The 22,662-nt window shown below is 48.1% G+C and overlaps 3 protein-coding genes across 4 annotated transcripts; all 3 read right to left on the bottom strand.

The window, feature by feature from the left end:
* On the bottom strand, positions 1–4,748 carry KRBA2 (KRAB-A domain containing 2). The gene is made up of 3 exons (XM_052657671.1): positions 3,984–4,748; positions 2,010–2,822; positions 1–1,566 (listed from the first exon to the last, which is right to left on the bottom strand). Exons 2-3 carry the CDS (start codon positions 2,041–2,043, stop codon positions 311–313), a joined length of 1,290 nt encoding a protein of 429 aa, XP_052513631.1. The 5' UTR covers positions 2,044–2,822; positions 3,984–4,748; the 3' UTR covers positions 1–310.
* A 740-nt stretch (positions 4,749–5,488) lies between these two features.
* On the bottom strand, positions 5,489–10,765 carry RPL26 (ribosomal protein L26). Of its 2 annotated transcripts, XR_008201011.1 has the most exons (5): positions 10,720–10,765; positions 9,151–9,323; positions 7,993–8,133; positions 6,549–6,639; positions 5,530–5,656 (listed from the first exon to the last, which is right to left on the bottom strand). XR_008201011.1 is itself a non-coding variant. In XM_052657672.1 (4 exons), exons 2-4 carry the CDS (start codon positions 9,316–9,318, stop codon positions 5,528–5,530), a joined length of 438 nt encoding a protein of 145 aa, XP_052513632.1. In that variant the 5' UTR covers positions 9,319–9,323; positions 10,720–10,737; the 3' UTR covers positions 5,489–5,527. The 2 variants fall into 2 exon arrangements, 1 of the variants encoding a protein (XP_052513632.1); XM_052657672.1 differs by lacking the exon at positions 6,549–6,639 and having other exon boundaries at positions 5,489–5,656; positions 10,720–10,737.
* Positions 10,766–17,826: 7,061 nt separating this feature from the next.
* On the bottom strand, positions 17,827–18,474 carry RNF222 (ring finger protein 222). The gene has a single exon (XM_052657674.1). It carries the CDS (start codon positions 18,451–18,453, stop codon positions 17,827–17,829), a length of 627 nt encoding a protein of 208 aa, XP_052513634.1. The 5' UTR covers positions 18,454–18,474.
* Positions 18,475–22,662: the final 4,188 nt, after the last annotated feature.

The following is a 22,662-nucleotide window of genomic DNA, read 5'->3' on the forward strand; positions in this document are numbered from 1 at the left end:
AGCATGCAGGATCCTAGTTCCCCAACCAAGGATCAAACCTGTTCCCCCTGCATTTAGAGCTCACAGTCTCAACCATGGACTGCCAGGGAAGTCCCCAAAGTTCTGCTGCTTTAAGCCTCCAGGTTTGTGGGAATTTGTTAGGGCAGGTGAGATCAGAGACCGGAGCCGCCTCCCCCTCTGACTCAGGACTACCAAGAACAGCATTCCTGAGAGAGTGGCCTTCACTCCTTTCATCTGGAGTCTTGGTTACAGCTCTCAGGTGGCTCTACGGTACCCAGAGGCCCTAAGCGTCCACTTAGCAGATGTCTGTTCACCAGGAGAAGAGACCTGAGGCTGCCTGGGAGGTGCTGGGCTCCAAGGCTTCGAGAGGTGTGGGATCAACGTCCTCGTCCATGTCAGACCGGTCTGCTCCAACCTCAGCCCTCTCTTCCTGCCTGACCCAGAGGCTGCTTTCCAGTTGTTCTTCGGCAATTTCTAGCTCCTCTTCTGTGTGTAAAACAGCCACGGTTTCCCGGGGCAAGTGTGAGGAATAGAGTCCAAATTTGGCTTTACAACCAAACATTGCCTCGTATGGACTCTGCTGCAAGGAACCATCAAAGGCCTGATTCCTCACCACCTGCATGAATCGCAGGCCTTCGGTCCAATGATGGGAGTGGTTACTCTGCATCCAGGCACTCAGCATGGTCTTGACATCACGGCTTGCTCGCTCCAGGAAGCCCTGGCCTTGGCCAGGGTGGGACTTACCAAGGACAATCTTTAGGTCTGGCCATACCTCATTGAGCTCATTAACAACCTGGTTTGTGAACTCTATGCCGCTGTCAGATTCTAACACGCTGGGTGGACCAAGAATTGTGAAAATATCCAACAGGACACTGACTACCTCATGGGCCTGCTTGGCTTTTAATGGCCGTAAAATAATGAACTTGGTTAAGTGGTCCTGGTAATACAAAATGAACTTGAACTCCCCATCAGCATTTGACTGCATATCAAGGATTTCAACTTGGCATCTGGAGTCATTGTCCTTACATGGCATGGGCTTGGGTGCAAGGCCTCTCTTGGGTACTGGGTTCTTCTGGTGGCATTGTTTACACAGAGTCAGATATAAGACAATGACTTCTTTGGTGACATTTCCATATTTGCCTTGCAGCTCCTTGAGCATGCGTGTCCGCCCGCCATGGCCAATATTGAGATGTGTGTCGTGAAGGATGTCAAACAGCTCTTCCTTGTGTACGTAATACCGTATCCGATCTGGTTCTCTGTGAGCAGCCTCTATGAGTTTCTCTGTGCCTGCTACAGAAATCACATCATATTTTGCTGCACGGCGATAATCACGTGATGACTTCTTCCCCTTCTCCTTAGCTTCTTTGACTTCCTTGATTGTTTGAAAGTACTTTTCTTTGGAAAATACCTTGCTGTTGTAACTTTTGCTTTCTACCAACTTGGTCACGCTGGTGAGAAACTTTTCTCTCATGGTACTTATCTCCGTTTCTGTTTCACTTGGATTTGAAACACCAGGGGGATCATTTCCAGCTCTCTGTGGTGTCATGGAGAATTGTAAGAAGTCTCCTAAAGAGATGGAGAAAGAAGCGAACAAAGTTGAATTTGATGATATGCCACCTGGAAGACTCTCCTGCCAAAGTTCTTCATAATTCTTTCATCGGATTTTTGAAGATATGGAAGAAAGATACTAGAGTGTTGGTATAAAGCAGTAACAGAATAAAAATACCCAGAAAGCCCACTAGGGCCATTCAAAACAAGAGCATGTCAACAGAATTTTATTTTTTAAAAATTCAACGTATTTGTTTATTTTGGCTGCACCCAAAATTTTGGTCTTAGTTGCTGCATGCAGGATCTTTAATTGTGGCAAATAGGATGGAAACTGGACCTCCTTCAGTAGAAGCACATAGTCCTAATCACTGGACCTCCAGGGAAGTCCCGAGATTTTTTTTAATGATGACTTTTCCCTGTCAGTTGTACACACGGTTAGTAAATGAAGACTGAGTCCTTACCCTGAGGGACCATGTTCTCGTAACTGTTCAGCATTATGCCTCTGCTGCAGTCCTTCCGAGGGGCTTCCTAATACTTCCAGTCTTTGGTCAGATCCTCAAATGTTGCTGCCTCCCCAGAAGACATTATCTACTGCCACAGGGACTGCTGTGCCTTGGGGCCTGAGCTGAGGAGCAGCTGCAGCAGAACTGGGGAAGAGACCATGGAGGTTCTGGGAAAAAAGGCATGCTCACACGCATGACTGAATGTGAGCATGTGAATATCACACAGAAGAAAAGGTAACAGGTAGAGGAACGGTCTCACATTCAGTAAGACGAATCCAGCTTCACAGCAAGGAAGAGGGGTTTTGTCCTCTTGGAGGGTCTGCAGGCCTGGCCTGTCTTGATACTGCCTGAGCTGGAGCCCACATATTTTTTTTCCAGAACGAAGCAGAGTATCCAACTGAACTTGAGCACTCCCAAGGTTGGGAGACACTTCCAGATACAGGTTTGGCAGTTCTGAATAGAGGGAGCAGGGCCTGTTTTCAAAAATGGACAAATTACACCTGGGGATAGAGAGCTATGTCAGGAGATTATCATGCCAAAAGATACCCCAAATGGGGTCCACACACCACCAAGACTGGAGAATTCCTCTGGAAGAGAACTTGATACTCGGGTGTCTACACCGAGGTTCCTTAGGACAACTCCAGGATATAGGATGTGATGAGGCCAGGGGAAGCTTTCATATGACGATCACAGGAATTCCAACAATCTTACGAAAACAAGATCCCCAAGATGCCAGCCATCAGATGAAAAGCTGAAGGCCAGGGCAGAATCCTAAGATGCAGAGAAAGATGGAAACATTTAAAACCTCTGAGCAAGAGTCTTAGTTAAGCAAAGCTTGATTCCAGGTCCTGAATGTCCTCCACTAAAAAGACTTCGGATTTCCTTGCTTGGCATCATTGGTTAACTACATGACATTCCTGATTCTAAAGACACTTCTGACATTGAAACTGCTGACTTAATGACAATTTTCACAGGGAAAACAGAGACCCTACATTAAATGAACACATCCAGATTTTTAAAATGTGAAAAATATGCATTTTAGAATCAAACAAACAGAATGTTTGTAAAATACTCTTTAAGCCTGAGCTCCACATTCTTAATGCAAACGGACATTTTAATGGCTCTGAAAAGTCCTTCAGTTAAAAAAAAAAGTTTCATTCACTAGTCCCATATAATCACTGATATGGGGCTTTGTTTCCCAAGGATTATGTATTATCATCCTACAATCCCTAGAAGACACTTGAAACCACAAGATGGTCAATGCAAACCAGGAAGAGCTTCTAAACTACTCACTGAAACCAGCATCTCTCAGAAACTGGCTGCTCTGGCTGCTATTTGAGGCCCTCAGGGAACTACACAGGAAGGAAAAGTCTCACCTCCATCCTATAAAAGAATGAAGACAGGCTGGAAATAATTTATAATCAAAAGATGGAAAAATCTCAATCTTCAACATGCGAAATTGTCCTTACCCAGTCCCATGAAATTCTATAGCCGGAGAGTAACATTTGGCTAATAGACATATTTCAGTTAGCCTACCCAGCGTTTTTTTTAAATTGGATGAATTACCTATATTTATAGACTGGGGAGTTCATTTAAAAATCTCGATTTCTAGCTTTCTTGAAAAATGGGACGATCCGGTCACACCGGGAGCTGTTTGGCTTGGCAACATCTGCCTTGAGTGGAGAGGCAGTAGCTCCTTTCGGACAGTCCACACTCTCTGGCTTCCCAGTCTCTAACCCAGCTACTAACTTTGTCATCTTAACTACCCACCCCTGTAGTTAACTGAGCTTTCAACACCTGTTCTAAAGCAGAATGAAAGAAACAAGGCCCCAAAGAAAGGTGGCCAGCTTCCTGGTGTGATCTGTTCTGGTGGGGTAACTGACAAATGAGCTTGTTCACAGAAAACTGAGAAGATCCTCCTTCCTCACTCACCTGTGAGTCTTTGCTTTGGCTGCCCCCGACCTGGAATGCCTTCCATTGATCTTCCAAATCACACCCAGCTCAGGTCAGCATTCTTCCTGATGCACTCTGATTGCCATCTGTCTGTCCCTCCTCTGAACAGCCAGCACCACTCACTGGAGCGCTTTGCCTTTTTAGTCAACTGATTCAGGTGTACACAACCTAGAAGACAGAGGCTGGGGCTTCTATCTCGCTGTATCCCCTCAGAGGGCCCACGAATACAGAGCTGAACAAAAGATGTTCAAAGAATATGTCAAACAGTTGGCTTATAGAATAGTAGAGAGACAGTGCAGAGGTATGGTTGAGACTAGGCTTGGGAAGTCGATTTCTGACTCATCACTTATTGAATAAGCGAAGCAACGTTACTGAGGCTTCAGCTTCCACAACAGAATGGCGAGAATGCTAGTCTGCATCACTACAGTTGTGATAATGCAGGTAAAGCACTTAGTACAGTGCCCCGCACCTTAAACAAAACAACCTCCCGCTTATTCCTGAAGACCTGGCTCGGGCATCAGGTCCTTTGTGCGGTCCTGAGTCCCAAGGTCTCCGCAACACCTCGCCCCGTTGCTCGCGGGTTGCTCTCGGCAATCGGGACCCGCCTACTCCCCCAATTGAATGAAAGAGCCAGGTGGAGGAGAGACCAATCTAGGGATTTTTGCAAGAGAGAGGCCCGGAAGATGAACCAGGAGCACAGGGTCGTGAGCCGCCTCGGCCGCAGCCCGCTCCACCGGCGCCGTCCGGGACCCTCCTGCCCGCGAGCGCCGGCGGCTCCGGCGGACTGACGCGCCGGAAACGGCTCCGCGCCGACCGGAAGCCCCGCCCCTCCCGAGGGAGCTCTCAAAGATACAGAAACGAGCCATACTGTCGGGTGAGACACGGTAAGGCTCCTGAGGTGAAATCTGGGGCTGGTCGAGGTGCGACCTTGGCTAAGGCAGACGACTCTGGCGACAGCAAAATTGGTCATCTGTTTCCTTACGTTGTTGTTAAAGCTCCAAGATCAATAAATGCTCGTCTCCAGCACGGAAAGTACATTTATATGCTTAGTCTTAAGTGAGGAAGGGCGGCGGCACAAGTGTTGCCAACAACTAATCCTGCGCTGCATCACTTCCTCCTCTCGGAGAAACTGCTTTTTAGGTGAGTACTTTGCCTCAGAAATCTTTAAGCTAAAGATTTCTTTTGGCCTGACACCACTCCCTCAACATCAGTGCAGAAAACAAGGTGGTAAAGGGGCCCTCGGGCATTTCGCTGCATCCCTGAAGTGCTGCTTCCTGCTGTTAAAAGAAAAATTACTGTATGAGTCCAATATTATTAGATACTCAAAGCTGGTTAAAAAGCCAGCTTTTTCCAAATGGTAATTTTCATTAGTGGAATCAAGCCACAAGATAAGGATGGTCTGCCTCTAGACAGCTAACATCACCAGGACTTCCTTGAAAACTAACTAGGCTTTGTCCCAAAACACCACACATAAAGACTTTTCATTTTAACAGTTTTTAATGAAAGCTGTAGACAAGATGACTTTATTCTTGCATCTTCTCAATTGTTTCTTCCTTATATTTGCCCTTTTCCTTTCCTACTTGGCGAGATTTGGCTTTACGTTCGAGGATCTTTTTGCGGTCTTTGTCCAGTTTTAGTCTGGTGATAACCACCTGCAGACAAATAAGGAAAAAAAAAAAATCTAAGCTTTAAACAATCACCAATACAGAACACATGGGAAGGTCCAACGTTCAGTCCCCCACTTGTGGGACTGGATTGCTTAAATGCTAGAAATGATTCTTTACCCCCAAACAAACCTGACTTAAATGTTCACTAATGTTCAGCCCACAAAGGAGAAGGCAGTGTGGCACTGGTGGTTCTTCTCACATCTTCTGTGATAAAAATCAGCTGCTTCTACTGCAATGTATTTCAATAATTCCACTCCTCTCACCCCAGTTTTATAAGCTAACTAAGTCATACACATTTTTATTTCCACAACATCTTTAGTCCTGTAAATTTGGAAATTAAACGCAGCTTTCACATGTTTCAACCTGCAAAACTTTTAGGAAAATCATAGAACAGACCCTACTCCAGCAGATTTGTCACTAAAGGTATCCAGATTATGGCAGATTTCAGTGTTAGGAAGGAGAAGATAGCAGTGAACAAGGTCTGGGGATTCAGCATAGTGACCAAAGGACAATCTCCACTACCATGGAGGGTATATCTAATGAGATGAAATGCTGGAGGAAAGGGGTTAAATTGTTATCGATGTCAGGCAGGCCCCAGGAAAAGGGCTGTACCTGAACAGAGACCTGAGGAGAAGGTAGAAGTGTTTCAAAGAGAACAGCAAACATTTAAGTCCAGAGGCAGGAGAACTTCCAAGTTTAATAGGTGTTTCTCAGATCTGCGTGTGTCTTGTTAAAATAGACCCCTTGTTCCCAAATCACATGGATGGAGGAGCCTGGTAGGCTGCAGTCCATGGGGTCGCTAAGAGTCCGACACGACTAAGCAACTTTACTTTCACACACTGGAGAAGGAAATGGCAACCCACTCCAGTATTCTTGCCTGGAGAATCCCCGGGACGGGAGAGCCTGGTGGGCTGCCGTCTATGGGGTCGCACAGAGTCGGACATGACTGAAGTGACTTAGCAGCAGACCTGGGAAGAGAATATACAATTCTGTGAAGCTGCCACATGGATGCCGCCAACCAGCACACACAGTAGCACAGTTACAGGAACAGCAAAGAGGCCAGTAGACTAGAACATGGAGAGTGAAATCATCAAGCAGTAGCTCTGAGTGAACTTTATATGGCCGCGCCAGGTCTTAGTTCCCTAAGCATGCGGGATCTAGTTCCCTAACCAGGGAACAAACCATGCCCCCTGCACTGGAAGCGCAGTTTTAGCCACTGCACCACCAGAGAAGTCCCTGGAGATGAGCCTTGTAGGCCACTCTGATGCAGACAGGATTCTGGATATAATGTGACAGCAGTCAACAATCGATAACATGCTGGCCTAAGCAGTTGAGAAGGGCAGAGCTGTCACACACAGTGTTGGTAGCTGACTACCAAGAGCAAGAGGGTTCAAGAATAAAACAAGCCAGTAGTTTAAACATATTGGGTTTGATATTGATTAGATATCCAAGTTGAAATGCAAAATTGTCAACTGGATATTGAGGTGTTTTTGGAATAAGAGATGAAGGTAAGTCAAAGAGGGAGATCAAAGGTGTCAAACACTACATTTGTCAAACACTATATTAAGTTCAGAAAACACTTTAAGAATTGGTCACTGTATTGGTGACCTTGACAGCAGGTGATCCAGTCCTAGGGGCAAAAATAAGATTATGTAGTAGAGTGGGAAAGCCCTTGCTCTTAGGAGATGCACTCTGTCATGATGCTTGTAATCCACTGGAAGGGTAAGGAAGGGAAAGAAAATGGTAGCTGTGAATACTAGGTGAAAGATAATGCAACACATGTATTAGTCTTTCAACTTTTGTGTAGTCTAAAGATGAGATTCATGGTGCCAACTCAAGATCTTAAAAAACCAACACCTCAGTATTTGAACAGGCACCAAGTGCATTTATTACCTCTTAAGAGACAGTATTGGAGAATTCACGTTGAAGTCAAGGACAGGAGAATCAGACTGTATCTTCTATCAATGAATCTAGTCTCTGAGCTCTAGGTCTGCAAATGGCTTAAGACCTACTTTCCTTACAGCTTACTCAATTCTGTTTAACACACAGGGTATGGCCTCCACAGCATCTAAAAATTATCCTATTTCCTAGATTTTAATCGATCAATCAGCTTACCAATACTTTTTAAGGAAAAGGTACATTACATATACATACATACAGGATAACTGTTTAAGACACCTTGATTTCAGGAAAAAAATAGTACTGGCTTTAAGACTGATTTCCAGAACACCTAAAATCTATTTCTGTCAACAAGCAGTTACATTTGTCAGTGATTGCTGTAATTTCTTTCCCCCATCTCAAGCATTCTCAAAAACACCCACCTTGCTGGGGTGAATGCCCACATGGACAGTTGTGCCGTTAGCCTTCTCCCGCTGCACTCGTTCAATATAGATGACGTATTTCTTCCTGTAAACCTGGACTACTTTGCCAATTTGCTGTCCTTTGTAGTGCCCTCGTACAACCTAAATGCAAATTCAAAAGTAACATATATGCAGATAAACGAACATTAAACTTGTAAACCAGTAAATCTATGAATCAGGTAAACCTCATTCCCTCTATCATATACATATACAGGACCTTCCAATTTTGAAAGACCTAATGGTCAATGGAAATGTGCCAGTAATTCTCTCTCTGGCTTCAACTAACCTGCAAGTAAACTATGCCCCATATAAATCTACAGTGATGGACAGTGCATCTCTACAACTGATGGGCCACCAGCAGTGGTGGGCTTGTTTCAGGGTTAAAAACGAACAAGCCCACCTTGTTTTTTTTGTACCAGTTGACAAGGAAACTGTCACTTCAAAGGGAACAGGCCACGGATATTTAAATCCACAACCTACTAAAGGGTCCTACTAAGTGCCAGAGCATGGGCAGCAGCTAATACTTCAGGAACAGGCCAATTCTTTCCCAAAGGTTAATGAACAGCATATCATTCTCTCCTCGATGATCCTCACCCAGCCAGTGTTTCTGAATAGACGCTTCTTCTCAATCACAGACTTTCTCAGATTAAACTATCTTGGAAGCAGAAGATGGCCTCTCAAATCTACCAGCAATTTTAGCACCAGCACAGGAGCAAAAAATGGCTTATCACCTCATGAAATGTTGGTAACATGGAAGCTGCTTAAGAGATGGCTTGAAATCTTTTCTTAACCTCTGCCCCTGCATTGGGAGTGCCATCTTAACAGCCAGACTGCTAGTTCCCTGAAACTTGTGTACCTGAATTTTGATTTAGACACAGAATTGTTTACTGGTTCTCAATTGCCTCTCTAATGACCAAACATACCCAGAAAAAGATAATCCCAAGCCAATGTACTGGTTCCAAACCATCTTTCTTCTGTTTTATCACGACTGCATCTGATGCTTGGGACAACAGATTTTCACCAAAGAGTAACGGTGAAAAAAGCAGTTTACATTTCAACCCATCATTTGTTAATAAAGTGCAGGATATTCGACAAGATGACCTGAACACAGACACATACCTGAACTTCATCATCCTTTCGGATGGGCATGGATCGAACGTTGTACTTCTGTCTTAGCTCTTTAGAAAGAGGAGAAGACATAATTTTCCTGCGAATGTGGGAAGGCGCATTGAAATGCCTTTTTCGATTCTTGCTTCGGTCAGAAGTCACAAAGGGATTGAACTTCATTTTGGCTAAATAAAAAGTTAAAAGAGCTGTAAACCCTTAAAGAACCAAAATCTCAGTTGTTTTTTTTTTAAGAAAAGATGTTTATTGTATTTATTTGGAAAACAATACACTAAAGATAAACTTATCAAAAACAAGTCTTATGAACAGGCATTTTAAATGTTTAATATTGGACTAAGAACAATAACAAAACTGACCTGTGAAATTTTGAACATTTTGTTGTTCCGGATACAAAAGGTCTAATTTAGTTTAAATAAGATCTGAAACACCTTTATGAAACTTATTTTGCTCAATGGGTATGATATTAAAGTTATATATACATATATATATGGAAGTGAAGTGAAAGCTACTCAGCTGCTCTTTTTGACCCCATGAACTGTATGTAGCCCACCTGGCTCCTCTATCCATGAGGGTTTCCCAAGCAAGAATAGAATACTGGAATGTCTCACTCAGTTTACAAACAAGTATCTGCAACAATTTCATCTTGAAAGTTTACAATGCTCACAAAACCTGTCACATTAATTTCATCAAAACCTGCTTGAGGTGAATTGCCCTACTGGGATTTTTAATCACAGAATAGAAGAATTTCCCATAGCCTACAGACCTATTGGAATTAATCTTTTTGTTTACACTCTCAAACTCCATGTGTTAGTCGCTCAGTCGTGTCCGACTCTTTGCGACCCCACGGACTGTAGCCTGCCAGGCTCCGCTGTCCATGGAATTCTTCTAGGCAACAACATTGGAGTGCATAACCAGCCATTCCCTTCTTCAGATCTTCCCGAACCTGGGGTCGAACCCGGTCTCCTGCATTGCAGGCGGATTCTTTACCGTCTGAGCCACCAGGGAAACTCAAACTCCATAATTACCGCGTAAGGAAGCTAAGACAGTGCTTATATCTCTGTTCATTAGGGTACAAGAGACTTGACAACTCAACTCAAACGTATTACCACGTTTTAGAAAAACCAGTCAACGTTAATCTACGGAACGGAGCCTGAACAGATTAACTCTCCTCCCAAATGAATGAAATCAGGCCCTATATCCCGAACCTGGAAAACGCACAGAACTCGGGTCCAAAAAGTCTTCCAACGGGCGTGCGAGGCCTGAAAATTTTACCAAGAAACTACCCGAGACCATTCTTTAGGAAACTATTCTGTCCAGACTAGACACCATCACCACAGGCTCTCTACCCTTCAGCTCCCGTTTCCAAGTCTCAAAACCCTCTTTCCTCCTCCTTCCTCCGGTCCGGTGGCCCTTGAGCTTAGAAGAAAAGCCAAGACCATCCTGGCCTCCCTCCCTGGCTGCTACTCGGTCGCCGGAACAGTACTGGAGCGCCCCAGGTCGAAAGCCACCGTGCCCGTGAACAGATGGTTGCGGATTATACGCTTTGTCCCGGGAAACTCTTACCCGCTAGCGTTTCAGCGATGGCCACAGAAGGGAAGAGATCTGCAGGCTGCTTCCGGTTCTGTAAGTTTCCGCAAGATCTCGCGAGACCGATGTTTCTTGAGCAAGAGAGGCGCGGAGTTTGAACGCGGAGAGGAAACTGGAAGACATCAATGACTATCGCCCTCTCGTGGCTCGGAGCGGAACTACGAGGGACTGCAAAACATTTCTATAGGTCCTGGAGCCTCCGGTGGGAGTCCTGGATTTTGCAGCTGCGTCCTCTGGGAACGGTAGTTCCCGGGCGAGGCGGGGGGGAGGGGGGGCGGGGGGGGGCGGGGAGGGGGCTGTTCGGGGTCTTACTGTCGTGGAGGGTGTTGAGGAAGTGAGCGGTCCCAGGGACCTGTGTCCCTTCACTACCGAACACCAGGCAGGAGGGTCCTTTAACTGGGAAAAGGCGGGTCCTATATTTGACCGCCAGGTGACGCTGGGATTCCAGCTAGCTGGTCACCTCGGTTACCTGGACATCCCAGGCAAAGGCCCTGGGTCTTTCGAGTATTCGTGTCGCGTAAGCGGCTCCAGCCCGGCGCGTGCTGCTGCTTGAACACAGACGAATGTGCGAACTCTTTCGCGGGGCCCGCCAGAGATTCAGCTCCCGCCAGCGAGGGGCCTTCGAGGACTTGGACCGCGAGTCCGTCCCTCCAACCCTGGGAAAATAGGACTGAACCCGGGTTTCTAACGCGCTCCCAGGTGATGCCTGGAGTGCTGGTCCGAGACCACAGCTTGAAGGAGCGCGGCGTGAGGAAACCTCTCCACGCTGAGAGCTGTGCCCTTTTCCTCATTTTACCGTTTGCTTTCATTCAGTTCAGGATCTGATGGAAGCAGGGCTAAGGGGTGCGCGCCCCTGCAAAAGAATTGCAGTGCAGGGTGAACTCCCGCCGCGCGTCCGGCCGCGCACCTGGTAAGGGACCGGTTTCTGTTGAATGAATAATACAGGTGTCATAGGAGAGGAAGACACGCGTTTCATGATGCTTAAGACTTAGCTTGCAGAGTCCTAGGGGCACACACTGAATTTTTAACTCCTTTAATCCACCAAAGAGTCTTGCAATCCTGGTATTGTTCCATATCTCAGATGGGGACCCTGAGCCACAGAGAAGTGAGAGGAGCTCGTGCAGGTTATACAGAACCCTTAGGTTATAGACAAACCCCTGAAGTCTGGCTTCCCAGCTCCTTCTGGTAATTCCCTAAGCGGGCCTGATTTGTAAGAACCCATTGGGTCACATCAGAGTGAGAAATCTTATCTTTTGAGGGCCCACAATGGAGTCAGTCAAGATTGTGTGTTTTTTTTTTTTTTTTTTTTTTTAATTTTTATTTTTGGCCACTCCTGCGGCATGTGGGATCTTAGTTCCCTGACCAGGGATAGAACCTTTGCTCCCTGCAGTGCTTTCATGATTTAAAAATAGTTTTGTTCTTAAATATGCTGTGAAGATACCGTCCAGGATTTTATTTGTAGTTCAGAAATTTAGGGAGAGCAGAATTCCTCTGCTGCAATTCTTTTCAGCAAATGTTCATGGAACATCTTTTATGGGGCCAGCCTAGAGTTGCACACTGGAGTCACAAAATCAAACTAGTCAAAATTTCTGTCTACAGGAAGCTCACTGTCTAAGAGGAGAGAGAAACAAGGAAATCAACCACCTTAGAAGCCCAGAAAAGTGCTCACTGAGCCCAATTGCCCTTGGGTGCTTCTCTGCTTGGAGAACAGAAGAGGACTCCCGGGTCAGGGAAAACCTGGGGTGAAGTCACCCTTGACTGACTTTTGAAGAATGTTACAATTAGCTCCTCTTGTTGATGTATGGCAGAAACCAACACAACATTGTAAAGCAATTACCCTCCAATTAAAAATAGATTAAAAAAAAATTAGCTCCTGGAGGCAGTGGGAATAGCTTGAGGGAAGGGGCATGGTGGTGTGAAGTCCATGACACAGTGTCTCCAGGAGCCAGGTCCTTGTGGCTGGCATGAGAGGCATTCAGACAGGAGCCCATGGGGTGCTGAGGTTGATCTGAGTTTGAGTTGCGTGCGGATAGTCATGGGAGACGCTGAAGGCTCCTGCCTTCCTACTTGCCTTCCTTTCTGGTCTCTGCTGCCTTACCCCCTTCTTCTTATCTCTCTTCAGGTCTCGCCATCGTCTTCCTCTCTTCCCACCAAGGTCTTCTCTGTTTCTTCAGCCTCCCCATCATTCTTCCTTGTCACCCAACCCTCTCAGGCCTCTCTACTTCCTTCTCTCCATGCAACACAGTCCTCGTAATTAAACTTCAGCCCACCACGTGGAAGCATAATCACTTTATACAGTATGAAGCTGGATGGAAATTGTACCCGCAGAGGGAGATGACTGCTAGCCTAGTTACAGTCTGTTTATCCTCACAAGTGTCTGTTGGGTGTCTTGGCTCCACCCCACTTGATCCTCTGGGCCACCTCGCCTGGCTGCCCTCTCTCTCCACATTGTTCTTACATGAGTCCTTTTGTTGTCGTTGAGCCTTAACCACTGGACTGCCAAGGAAGTCCCCACATGAGTCTTTTTTCTTTTTTAAAGAGCGATTTATTTATTTATGGCTATGCTGGGTCTTCATTGCTGCATATGGGCTTTTTCTAGTTGCGACAAGTGGGGGCTACTCTTCCTTGCAGTGCACAGGCTTCTCGCTATGGTAGCTTCTCTTGTTGAGAAGCCCAGGCTCGAGGCACATGGTTTTCACTAATTATAGCTCTCGGGCTCAGTAGTTGTGGCACGTGGTCTTAGTTGCTCTGCTGCATGTGGGATCTTCCTGGAGCAGGGATCGAACCCTTGTCCCCTGCATTCGCAAGCGGGTTCTTAACCATTGTGTCACCAGGAAGTCCCCCACACGAGTCCTTTTAAACTGGCTCCTTAGGGTCATCCTGAGAGTGGTCTTTGAGTAGCCCTAGATGGTTGGATGGCATCACCGACTCAATGGACATGGGTCTGGGTGAACTCCAGGAGTTGGTGATGGACAGGGAGGCCTGGCGTGCTGTGGTTCATGGGGTCGAAAAGAGTCGGACACGACTGAGTGACTGAACTGAACTGAAGACACTAAAGCGGGTATTATCCAGGTTTCATGCCTGCATCCCTGGACTAAACTTGTTTTCTGGACACCAGGCCATCATGTTTGTTTGTTCACTGGTTCATTTGTTTATCCATTCACTTACACATGCTTCAAATATTTATCCAGTTTTGACTCTTTGCTAATGATCTTACCAACATCAGTGAGATCTAGCCTCTCCTCAAGGAGCAGGCCATCTAGAAGAAGGAGACGGACTTGTAATGAAGTGTCTAGGGAGGATGACGGGATGCGGGGGAGGGCATGGGGCGGGACACAGTGGAGAAGCAGACAGTTCATTACATGTCGTGTGATGTGGCAAAAAAAAAAAAAAAAAAATGGTGGGACCCAGAGAAATGCATAGGAACTTAGGAACGCTGACAGTATTAAACTTTTTACCTTCCTCCCTGGGGTGCCCGTTAAGCCTAAGATGTCACACCTTGGACCAGACAAACCAGCCCCTCGGAGCCGGTGGCTGACACTCTGGAACCACAGAACAAGCAGTCTGGCAGCTCTCAAACTTTCTTGGGGCCCACTCCTCACTCACCAGGCAACAGGTGTGTACACTGAAGATATCTTTAGCTTCTAGGATAATTTTTCAATTTAATGTTTGAATAATCCATACATTTACTTGGCTCAGATATCCAAAAATGCCAAAGTTGAAGAGAGATGTTCCTTTCCTGTTCCATCATTTTCTCATCCCCTTCCACAACTGATCACTCTTTTTGTTTTTTTTTCAAATCTTCCCAGTTGCTTTATGCACAAATAAGCAAATCGGAAAGTAGATTCTTTTTTTATTCTTTCAGCTGTGCCCCACAGCATGTGGGATCTTAGTTCCCTGGCCGGGGATGGAACCTGGGCCCCTTGCATTGGGAGAGGGGAGTCCTAATCACTGGACAGCCAGGGAAGTGCCCTGGAAAGTAAATTCTTATCCCCCGACTTTGGACACAAATCGTACAATCAGTCGGACATCCAGCTCCACCCCTTGCCTTTGCCCATTGGCCACTGGGTCTTGCAGACTTTCCGGGTCGGTTTGCAGGTCCTTCCTTGTTCTGTTCTTTGCAGGTCTTTCCTTGTTCTTGTTCAGGTTTTCCCGATTCTTGGTTTTTAGGAACGATAGTGCAATTGTATAACATATGTTGATGCCCCAACATGCAAGCATATCTGTCGGATACATTTCTAGAATTTCTGGGTCCAAGTGGACATTTTGATAATGTCAAATTTCCCTTCCTGTTTATTTTTTCTTTTTTAATATTTACTTGGCTGCACTGAATCTTAGTAGCAGCATGAAGGATCTTTAATCTTCGTTGAGGCATGTGGGGACTATTTCCCTGACCAGGGATCGAACCCAGGCCCCCTCCATTGGGAATCTTAACCACTGAACCATCAGGGAAGTTTCCTTCTTAGGGGTTTTATCAATATACCTTGCTACTGACCCCACCTGGGCTTCCCAAGTGGCACAGTGGTAAAGAATCTGCCTGCCAATGCGGGAGACACAGGTTTGATCCCTGGGTGGGGAAGATCCCCTGAAGTAGGAAATGACAACCCACTCCAGTATTCTTGCCTGGAAAATTCCATGGACAGAGGAGCCTGGTGGGCTACCAGGATCGCAAAGAGTCAGACACGACTGAGTACGCACACATACAAGCACCCCAGCCTCACCTCTGTCCCTCAGCTTTGGCAACAGTGGGTTTTGAAACTTTCAGGGTTTGACAACTGAATAGGTGAAAATTGAGATGCCAAGCAGAAGTGTAATTTGCATTCCTTTCACAAATGTGGCTGAGTAGATGTTTAAGAGCCATTCAAATCTGAGTTTTTGGACCATTTTTTTCATCTAAAATGAATAATCCTAGAAGTCCAAGCTCAGCACTTCCCACATGTATCTGCAATTCATCTTAAATTTTTGAGAAAATATAGACCTTTATTAAAAAAAAATAACAGCTTTTGACATTCTTTGAAAATGAAAGAAGTTCCATCTGTAAGTCATCGCTGAACAGTATGGAAACACTAGAGGTATATTGAAATTGACTTTTGGCAAACACAATAGAGTCTGCAAAGACTTAAAATCAGGTTCCCCAAAATTCATGACACTGTTTAAAGCAGCCTGGCTGTGATTAAAACAGATTCACTAGAGTCTTTGTAAATTTAACATTTTATTTCCTATAATAAATATTTTCCCCATGAATTCACCTGTACTTCCCCCAATAGCACCTGTATTCTCTTGACTTGAAAATATCAGAAGGAAGCCCAGAGGTGCTTTAGATCAACTCTCCTTGTGCCCTGACACCCCCTGCAGTGTGGATTCCTCCGCTAATGGTCCCCAAATGACCACAGGCTACGGACAGGCTTTTAGGAGCTGGGTGAGCGGCAGGGTGGGCTTCCCAGGTGGCTCAGTGGTAAAGAGTCTTCCTGCCAATAATGTAGATTCAGGTTTGATCCCTGGGTCAGGAAGATCCCCTGGAGAAGCAAATGGCAACCCACACCAGTATTCTTGCCTGGAGAATCCCATGGACAGAGGAGCCTGGTGGGCTACAGCCCATGGGGGTCGCAAAAGAGCTGGACACGGCTGAGCCACCAAACAACAAGAGGCAGGGCTCTATGTCTTGCCCCACGCGTAGCAAGCTCCGCTGAGAGAGGCGTGTGCTACGGAGGGCATGGCTGCTGCAACACCTGGGCTGCGATAAACCACCCATTCGAGAAAGCTTGAGGGTTTTGCTGTTTTTAACCCTAAAATTAAGATGATGGCCCATTTACTTGTGGGCCTTAATAAACAGGAAATAGCTGTTCCCAAATGGCTCACTCCCCAGATAAGGCCCAAACTGAGCCTTTTCTAGTGTCCTCCTCAAGGACCCCCAGCTCAGGTGGCGTCCCCAAGTGACGTGACCTTGGCCAGAGGCTGATAGCAGCTGGGTTCCATGTTCACTGAGATAGAAGCGTCCCTGCCAAGCACAGCTGTTTTCCTCCCCACCCTTCCTCACCCAGCCCAGCCTGGGAATCCACCCCAGGAACTGGCCTGGCTGGTGTGGCCTCTAATGAGTGGTTGGTCACAGGCTGGGCGGGAGGCGGGAGCCCCCAGGGGCTCATGTGCCCACATAGTTCTCAGCTGACTCAGGTCCCAGCCACCAGACAGCTCCTGCACTGCCCACCTGGCAGGCCATCCTTGAAAACCCCAGGACTCAAAATCTGGGCCATTGTTGGGCTGGGGGGGCTTTGGGAGCCCTCTAGCTCTGTTCGTGGGCCATTCTGCTGGCCTCCACCTCTGTCAGCAAACCCCTGATTCCCGACGTGGCCTCAGCTCCGTTTTCCTGTCCCTTCTCCCAGGAATTCTGGGCCACAGCCCCTGAGCTCAGCCTCTCCCTTAGGGAAGACCTTCCAGACTGGTGGCGTGCACCCAACTGGGGGGGTCGGGGCAGGGTGGGGGGATGGTGCTGAGATTCTGGGGAGCACATGTGCCTTGGTCCCTGTGCCACCCTATCCCTTCTGTTTGTTCCTGGGAGCACACCAGGGATCCTGGCCCGGAGTTCTGACCTGGAGGGGTCTCACCTGTGGGCCCCCTCCAGCAGGAGGTGCCCCGACTCGGAGTCCCACCTGGCTTTGGGTAGGTCACCTGGCAGATGGGGACACCCACAGGTGGGGCAGCTACCCACCCCACCCCCAACCTCACTGGGTTCTAGCCTAGAGGAGGGACGCGTATCTGCTGAGGAATCCCCCCACTGTGGTTTCTGAGGCTGGGTGTCCATCACATTTCCTCCCTGGCCTGGAACCTGGAGCTTCCTTCTCAGCTCAGAGTTCCCCTGCCCCACCCAAACTCTTGCCTCAGAGGTCCTGCCTTCTGGTCCTTTCTGATCCCTGCTGGGAGCAAAGAGCCGGGTGATGCCAGTCAGCACCCTAACACCCCATCTCTGCCCCAGGCTGCCCCTGAGGCTCTGCTGGCCCAAGGCCGCACTGGGGCCCCTCCCAGGCCATGGCCAGCCTGGCTGTGCGAGTGGGCAGCTTCCTGGGGCTCTCTGACTGGTGCCCCCACTCACGCCTGCTTCCTCACCAGCAGCACCCAGGGGAGGATGGCGGCCACCACGGCCACCACGGCAATGAGGGTGATGAGCAGCAGGGCCCGGGAGCGGCAGCAGAAGGACCGGGTGGAGCTGGGCGCCGGGGAGGCCCCGGAGAGCTCTGCCAGGCTGCGCCGCGGCAGGACACTGTCCTGCTCCCCGAGGGGCATCCCATGGCGGCTGATGATGAAGATCTGTGGCTCCCGGGGCAGGCCGGGTGGCGGGTCCAAGGGCAGCTGGCCCGGGGACGATCTCCAGACTGGCTGGGAGAGGGCCAGGGGGTTGGCGTGGCCCAGGGCATCCGGCAGTGGTGTGGGGGGCAGGCCCACAGGCACGGCCAGGATCTGGGAGCTCTTGTCTAGCTTGGCGGGCCAGCGGGAGCTCTTCCTGCTGAGGAAGGTGACGTAGCGGCAGATGGGGCAGACAATTGTCCTCTGGACCTGGCCGTCCACGCGCGTGGACAGGAGGTACTTGACCAGGCAGTCATGGCAGAACACGTGGCCGCAGCTCAGCGTCCGACTGGCGCCCTGCAGCTCTCGGAACTTCTCGTAGCACACGGGGCACTCGCTGCCCGAGCTGTCCTTGCTCTCGCCCTCAGACATGGCCGAGCAGGAGGGCAGGGCCCTGGCTGTGGGCGGGAAGGGTTGAGCATCAGCGCCTTTTCTGGCTTGGTTCCCCTGCCTGCCTCCCTGCTGCCTCTCCTGCTGCTCCTCCTGAGTGGACTCCCCGAATCACACCAGGACCCTGGAGAGGAGATGAGAGGCACTTCTGGAAGGGGAGTTGGGGGACTGACAAGCAGAGATCCCAGCCACCCCCCACTGGAAGGAGGTGTGCGGAGGCCAAGGTGTAGCCCCCTGATCCCTCACCACCACTTGTGCGTCGCCTGTGGTCACCCCTCCCCTCTCCCTGGCCCCAAGCCCCCAGTGGAGGCAGCAGGACCTATTCCCCAGGGGAGGCAGGTGGCTAAGCCGAGGTTCCCCCCACCCCGCCTGCTCCAGGCTCCAATGGGGGCTGTGTGTTGTGCCCATTATGGCTGTTCTCCAGAAAAGCCTCTGCTGCCACTCCATCTCCCTGCTCAGGCTGGCTGACCCGTACAGCTGTCCTCAGCCCCTGGCTCCCATCCCTCTATGCTAAGTGCAGCTGGAGAGCAATGAGGGATTTGAGAATAAAACTCAGAACTTACACATCCAAATGCCAGCTGGCCAGCTGCGCAGTCACGTCAGGGAGCTGTGGGCTCCTTCCTCCACCCACCACAGCTCAGTCATCCTTCAGATTCTTCTCGGCAGCCTGCCCAAGGTTGCGAGAGAACCTTCCAATCAACCTCTATGAAGGCAGGTTTTCATCCTTCGAGGAAACGTCTGGTATTTGGAAATGGCCAAAGGTCACCTGGCGCCCAGTCTGGTAAAAGCAAATGAATGCCTAAGTGGCATGAGATTATTTTAAATCAAAGACACAGAGTCACCATGAAGTGACAGGTGGGTTTCAGGTGTTATCTGAGAGCTAAAGAGGGGGCTCCAAGGATGCTCTCAGCAGTAGCAGTGTTGTTGGATTAAGTGCAGTTCCCCAAGGTGATGATTTGACGGGAAGCCCCTGTTTGGGTGTGTGACGCAGCGCCAGTGTTCTCATTCCTCCACGCGTTCCCAGTATCGCAGCTGTGTCATCTAAGTTCATTTCTAACAGCCTGTTTATTTATTTATCTATTTATTGGCCTCACTAGGCAGGGTGTGGGATCTTATTTCCCTGGCCAGGGGTGGAACCCATGTTTCTGCACTGGGAGTATGGAATCTTAACCACTGGATCGCCAGTGAAGTCCTAGAACAGCCTCTTTAGAAGGACTATGGTCAAATGGTCACGTGATTGCATGGTCCTCCTGAAGGGTTACTGATGTGATATAGTCTTCCATCAAAACACCCCTGGACACACTGAGAGCTAGAGTGGTGTGTGGCAGCCCCCAAACCTGAGAGATGATATTGTTGTCATTGTTTAGTTCCTCAGTCGTGTCTGACTCTTTTGTGACCCCACAGAATGTAGCTTGCTGGGCTCCTCTGTCCATGGGATCTCCCAGGCAAGAATACTGGAGTGGGTTGCCATTTCCTTCTCCAGGGGATCTTACCGACCCAGGGATTGAACCCACGTCTCCTGCATAGCAGGGAGATTCTTTACTGCTGAGCCACTGAGAGATGACATGGTGGGAACGAAACTAGTTAATGGGGAAGGACAGACGAGAATGGGTTCAATCACAGATCTTTTGGGTGCTCTCTTCCCTCTTAGCTTGGCTCCAAGCCCATTTTGCCAAGTTGAAAATATCCCATAACCGACAAAGAGCACAAATATGTAGAGGTGGGGGTAGGGGACCGGGCACCCTGGTGGCAGCACCAAAACCTTTGCAGGTGTTTTCAAACGTCGATCTCCAAGGTGGTCAGTGTGGCCTCCAGGCCAGGGGAGGGGGTTCAAGAAGCCAGACCCTGAAGCTGGCTTAAATCCTTGATATGCCCACTACTGTCTGTATAACCTATTTGAGCCTCAGTTTCCCATCTCTGAGGTGGGGTTGATAATAATAGTACCGGCTTCTTCTCAGAGTTGTCCAGAGTGTTAAGTGAGGTGCCACGAATGAAAAGTCTGGCACATAGTACATGCTCAGTAAATGGCTGCTGTTCAGTCCTAAGAAGTGTCCAGCTCTTTGCACCCCCATGGACTGCAACACACCAGGCTTCCCTGTCCTTCAGTATCTCATGGCACACTCATGCCCGTTGAATCAGTGATGCCATCCAACCATCTCATTCTCTGTTGCCCCCTTCTTCTGCCCTGAATCTTTCCCAGCATCAGGGTCTTTTCCAGTGAGTCAGCTCTTCACGTTAGGTGGCCAAATATTGGAGCTTCAGCTTCAGCATCAGTTCTTCTGGTGAATACTCAGGGTTGATTTCCTTTAGGATTGACTGGTTTGATCTCCTTGCAGTCCAAGGGACTCTCAAGAGTCTTCTCCACCACCACAGTTCTAAAGCATCCTTTCTTTGGCGCTAGATGTTGTCAATCAGGCTCAGTCCTTTCTCCTCCTAGCACCTGCCTTCCCTCTCCTCCCCAGATGTTTCTTATCATGTAGATGACTAAAAACACTCATGCCCCTGACAAAGGGCAGCTCCCCTGGAGTTAGAATAATAACCAGAAAAGATGACAACGGAGTAGGTAAGGGATGGGCAATAGGTTACTAAGTTGGTGGTTCCAGTGTCTCAGACATTTTTATTTTATAACATGCAGTTATCTAAACTGAGGTTTTTCTCAGGATGACCTTGATTTTCTTAAGCTGACCAACTGCTAGCATGTCCCCCTGCATTTCATAACTCCCCAGGGGTGTATGGTGGCAGTTCCATCTGTCCACCCATCCATCCATCCATTCATTCATGTATCCAGTTACTCAACAATTATTTATTGAATGTTGCTGCAGGCTAGGTGCTGAGCCAGACATTGGAAATAAGCAGTGATTAAGAAAACCCTTCAAGGGTGTTCCCTGATTGTTAGGATTGAATTCTGGGCTCTCACTGCCATGGGTTTGATTGCTGATCAGGAAACTGAGATCATGCAAGCATGACATGGGGGGAAAATGTCCTTCATGAAGCTTTTAGAATCTAGTGGACATTTATAAAGTTCTTGAAGAGAGATTTTCTATTTTTTAAAGGAGGAATGATGATCAATACCCTGAGTTGTTTGGAAAACTGAGAAGTGAGGTATCAAGATAGACAAGAGAATAAAGCAGATAGATTCGAAAATGCTGGAGGGGAAAGGATGTTGCAGGTCATTTAGTAAAACTGAGTGTTATAGATGAAAAGACCTGAGTCCAGAGAAGGGAAGTGACTTGTCTGAGGTCACCTTGGGGAGGGGTTGGACAGGGAGATGGGAGGGGGGAGATATTCATTGATTTCCTAGAGAGTGTAGAAAATATTTGAATCAGTTTATAGATTGGGTGAGTAGATATTTGCAGCAGGAAGCACTGTCCTCCTTGAGTTGAGCAGGGGAACAGAGAGAACTGAGTTTGAGAAATAATAGGATGCGGGGGATGCAGATGACATCCCATATCCCTGCTGATGGCCTCCCGTGCAGTCCCTTCCCATCCTGTGCTTTGGGAGAGCCTTGTCCTTCACGTCTGGGCAAGGCCACCTGTCCTCCATCCCTACCTTCTTGCCTCCCATGCTCAGTCCCTCCCTTTCTCTTCATACCATTTCATTCTCCATCCTTGAGTTCTTTTTCCGAACCTGACTGTCTCAGGTGCTGGTGAGAGGGCAGCAGAAGAAATCTGAGGAACACGCTCTGATTGGGGCACAGACTAGCTAAATGAAAGGGAAGACATTATATCCAAAGGCATCGCCGTTGGTGCTTCAGGAAATTTTGGGGAGAGGAGGGCTGGAAGGTCTTCCTAAGGTGGGACCAGTGTCGAGCTAATAATAAATAATTACAACAGCGGCTATTTATTGAACACTAATTGTGTGCTTGGCATTCTGCATCCCTTCCTCATTTCATTGTCAACAGCTCCAGGAGGTAGATATTATCTCTGTTTTACAGACTAGGGAACCAAGGCTTAAGTAACTTTGTTCAAAGCCAGGCTGCTGGGACTTCCTTAGTGGTCTAGTGGCTAGGACTCTGAGCTCTCAATGCAGGGGGGCCGGGTTCGACCCCTGCTCAGGGAACTAGATCCCTCATGCTGTAACTAAGACCCAATGAAGCCAAATAAAGAAGTATTTTTTTAAAAAAAGAAAGAATGAACAGTATACAGTGGGAATTAAAAGAAAGTCCAGGGCAGATCCAGGGTTCGAGGCCAG

The sequence above is a fragment of the Budorcas taxicolor genome, chromosome 19 (assembly GCF_023091745.1).
Source record: "Budorcas taxicolor isolate Tak-1 chromosome 19, Takin1.1, whole genome shotgun sequence".
Taxonomy (NCBI): Eukaryota; Metazoa; Chordata; class Mammalia; order Artiodactyla; family Bovidae; genus Budorcas; species Budorcas taxicolor.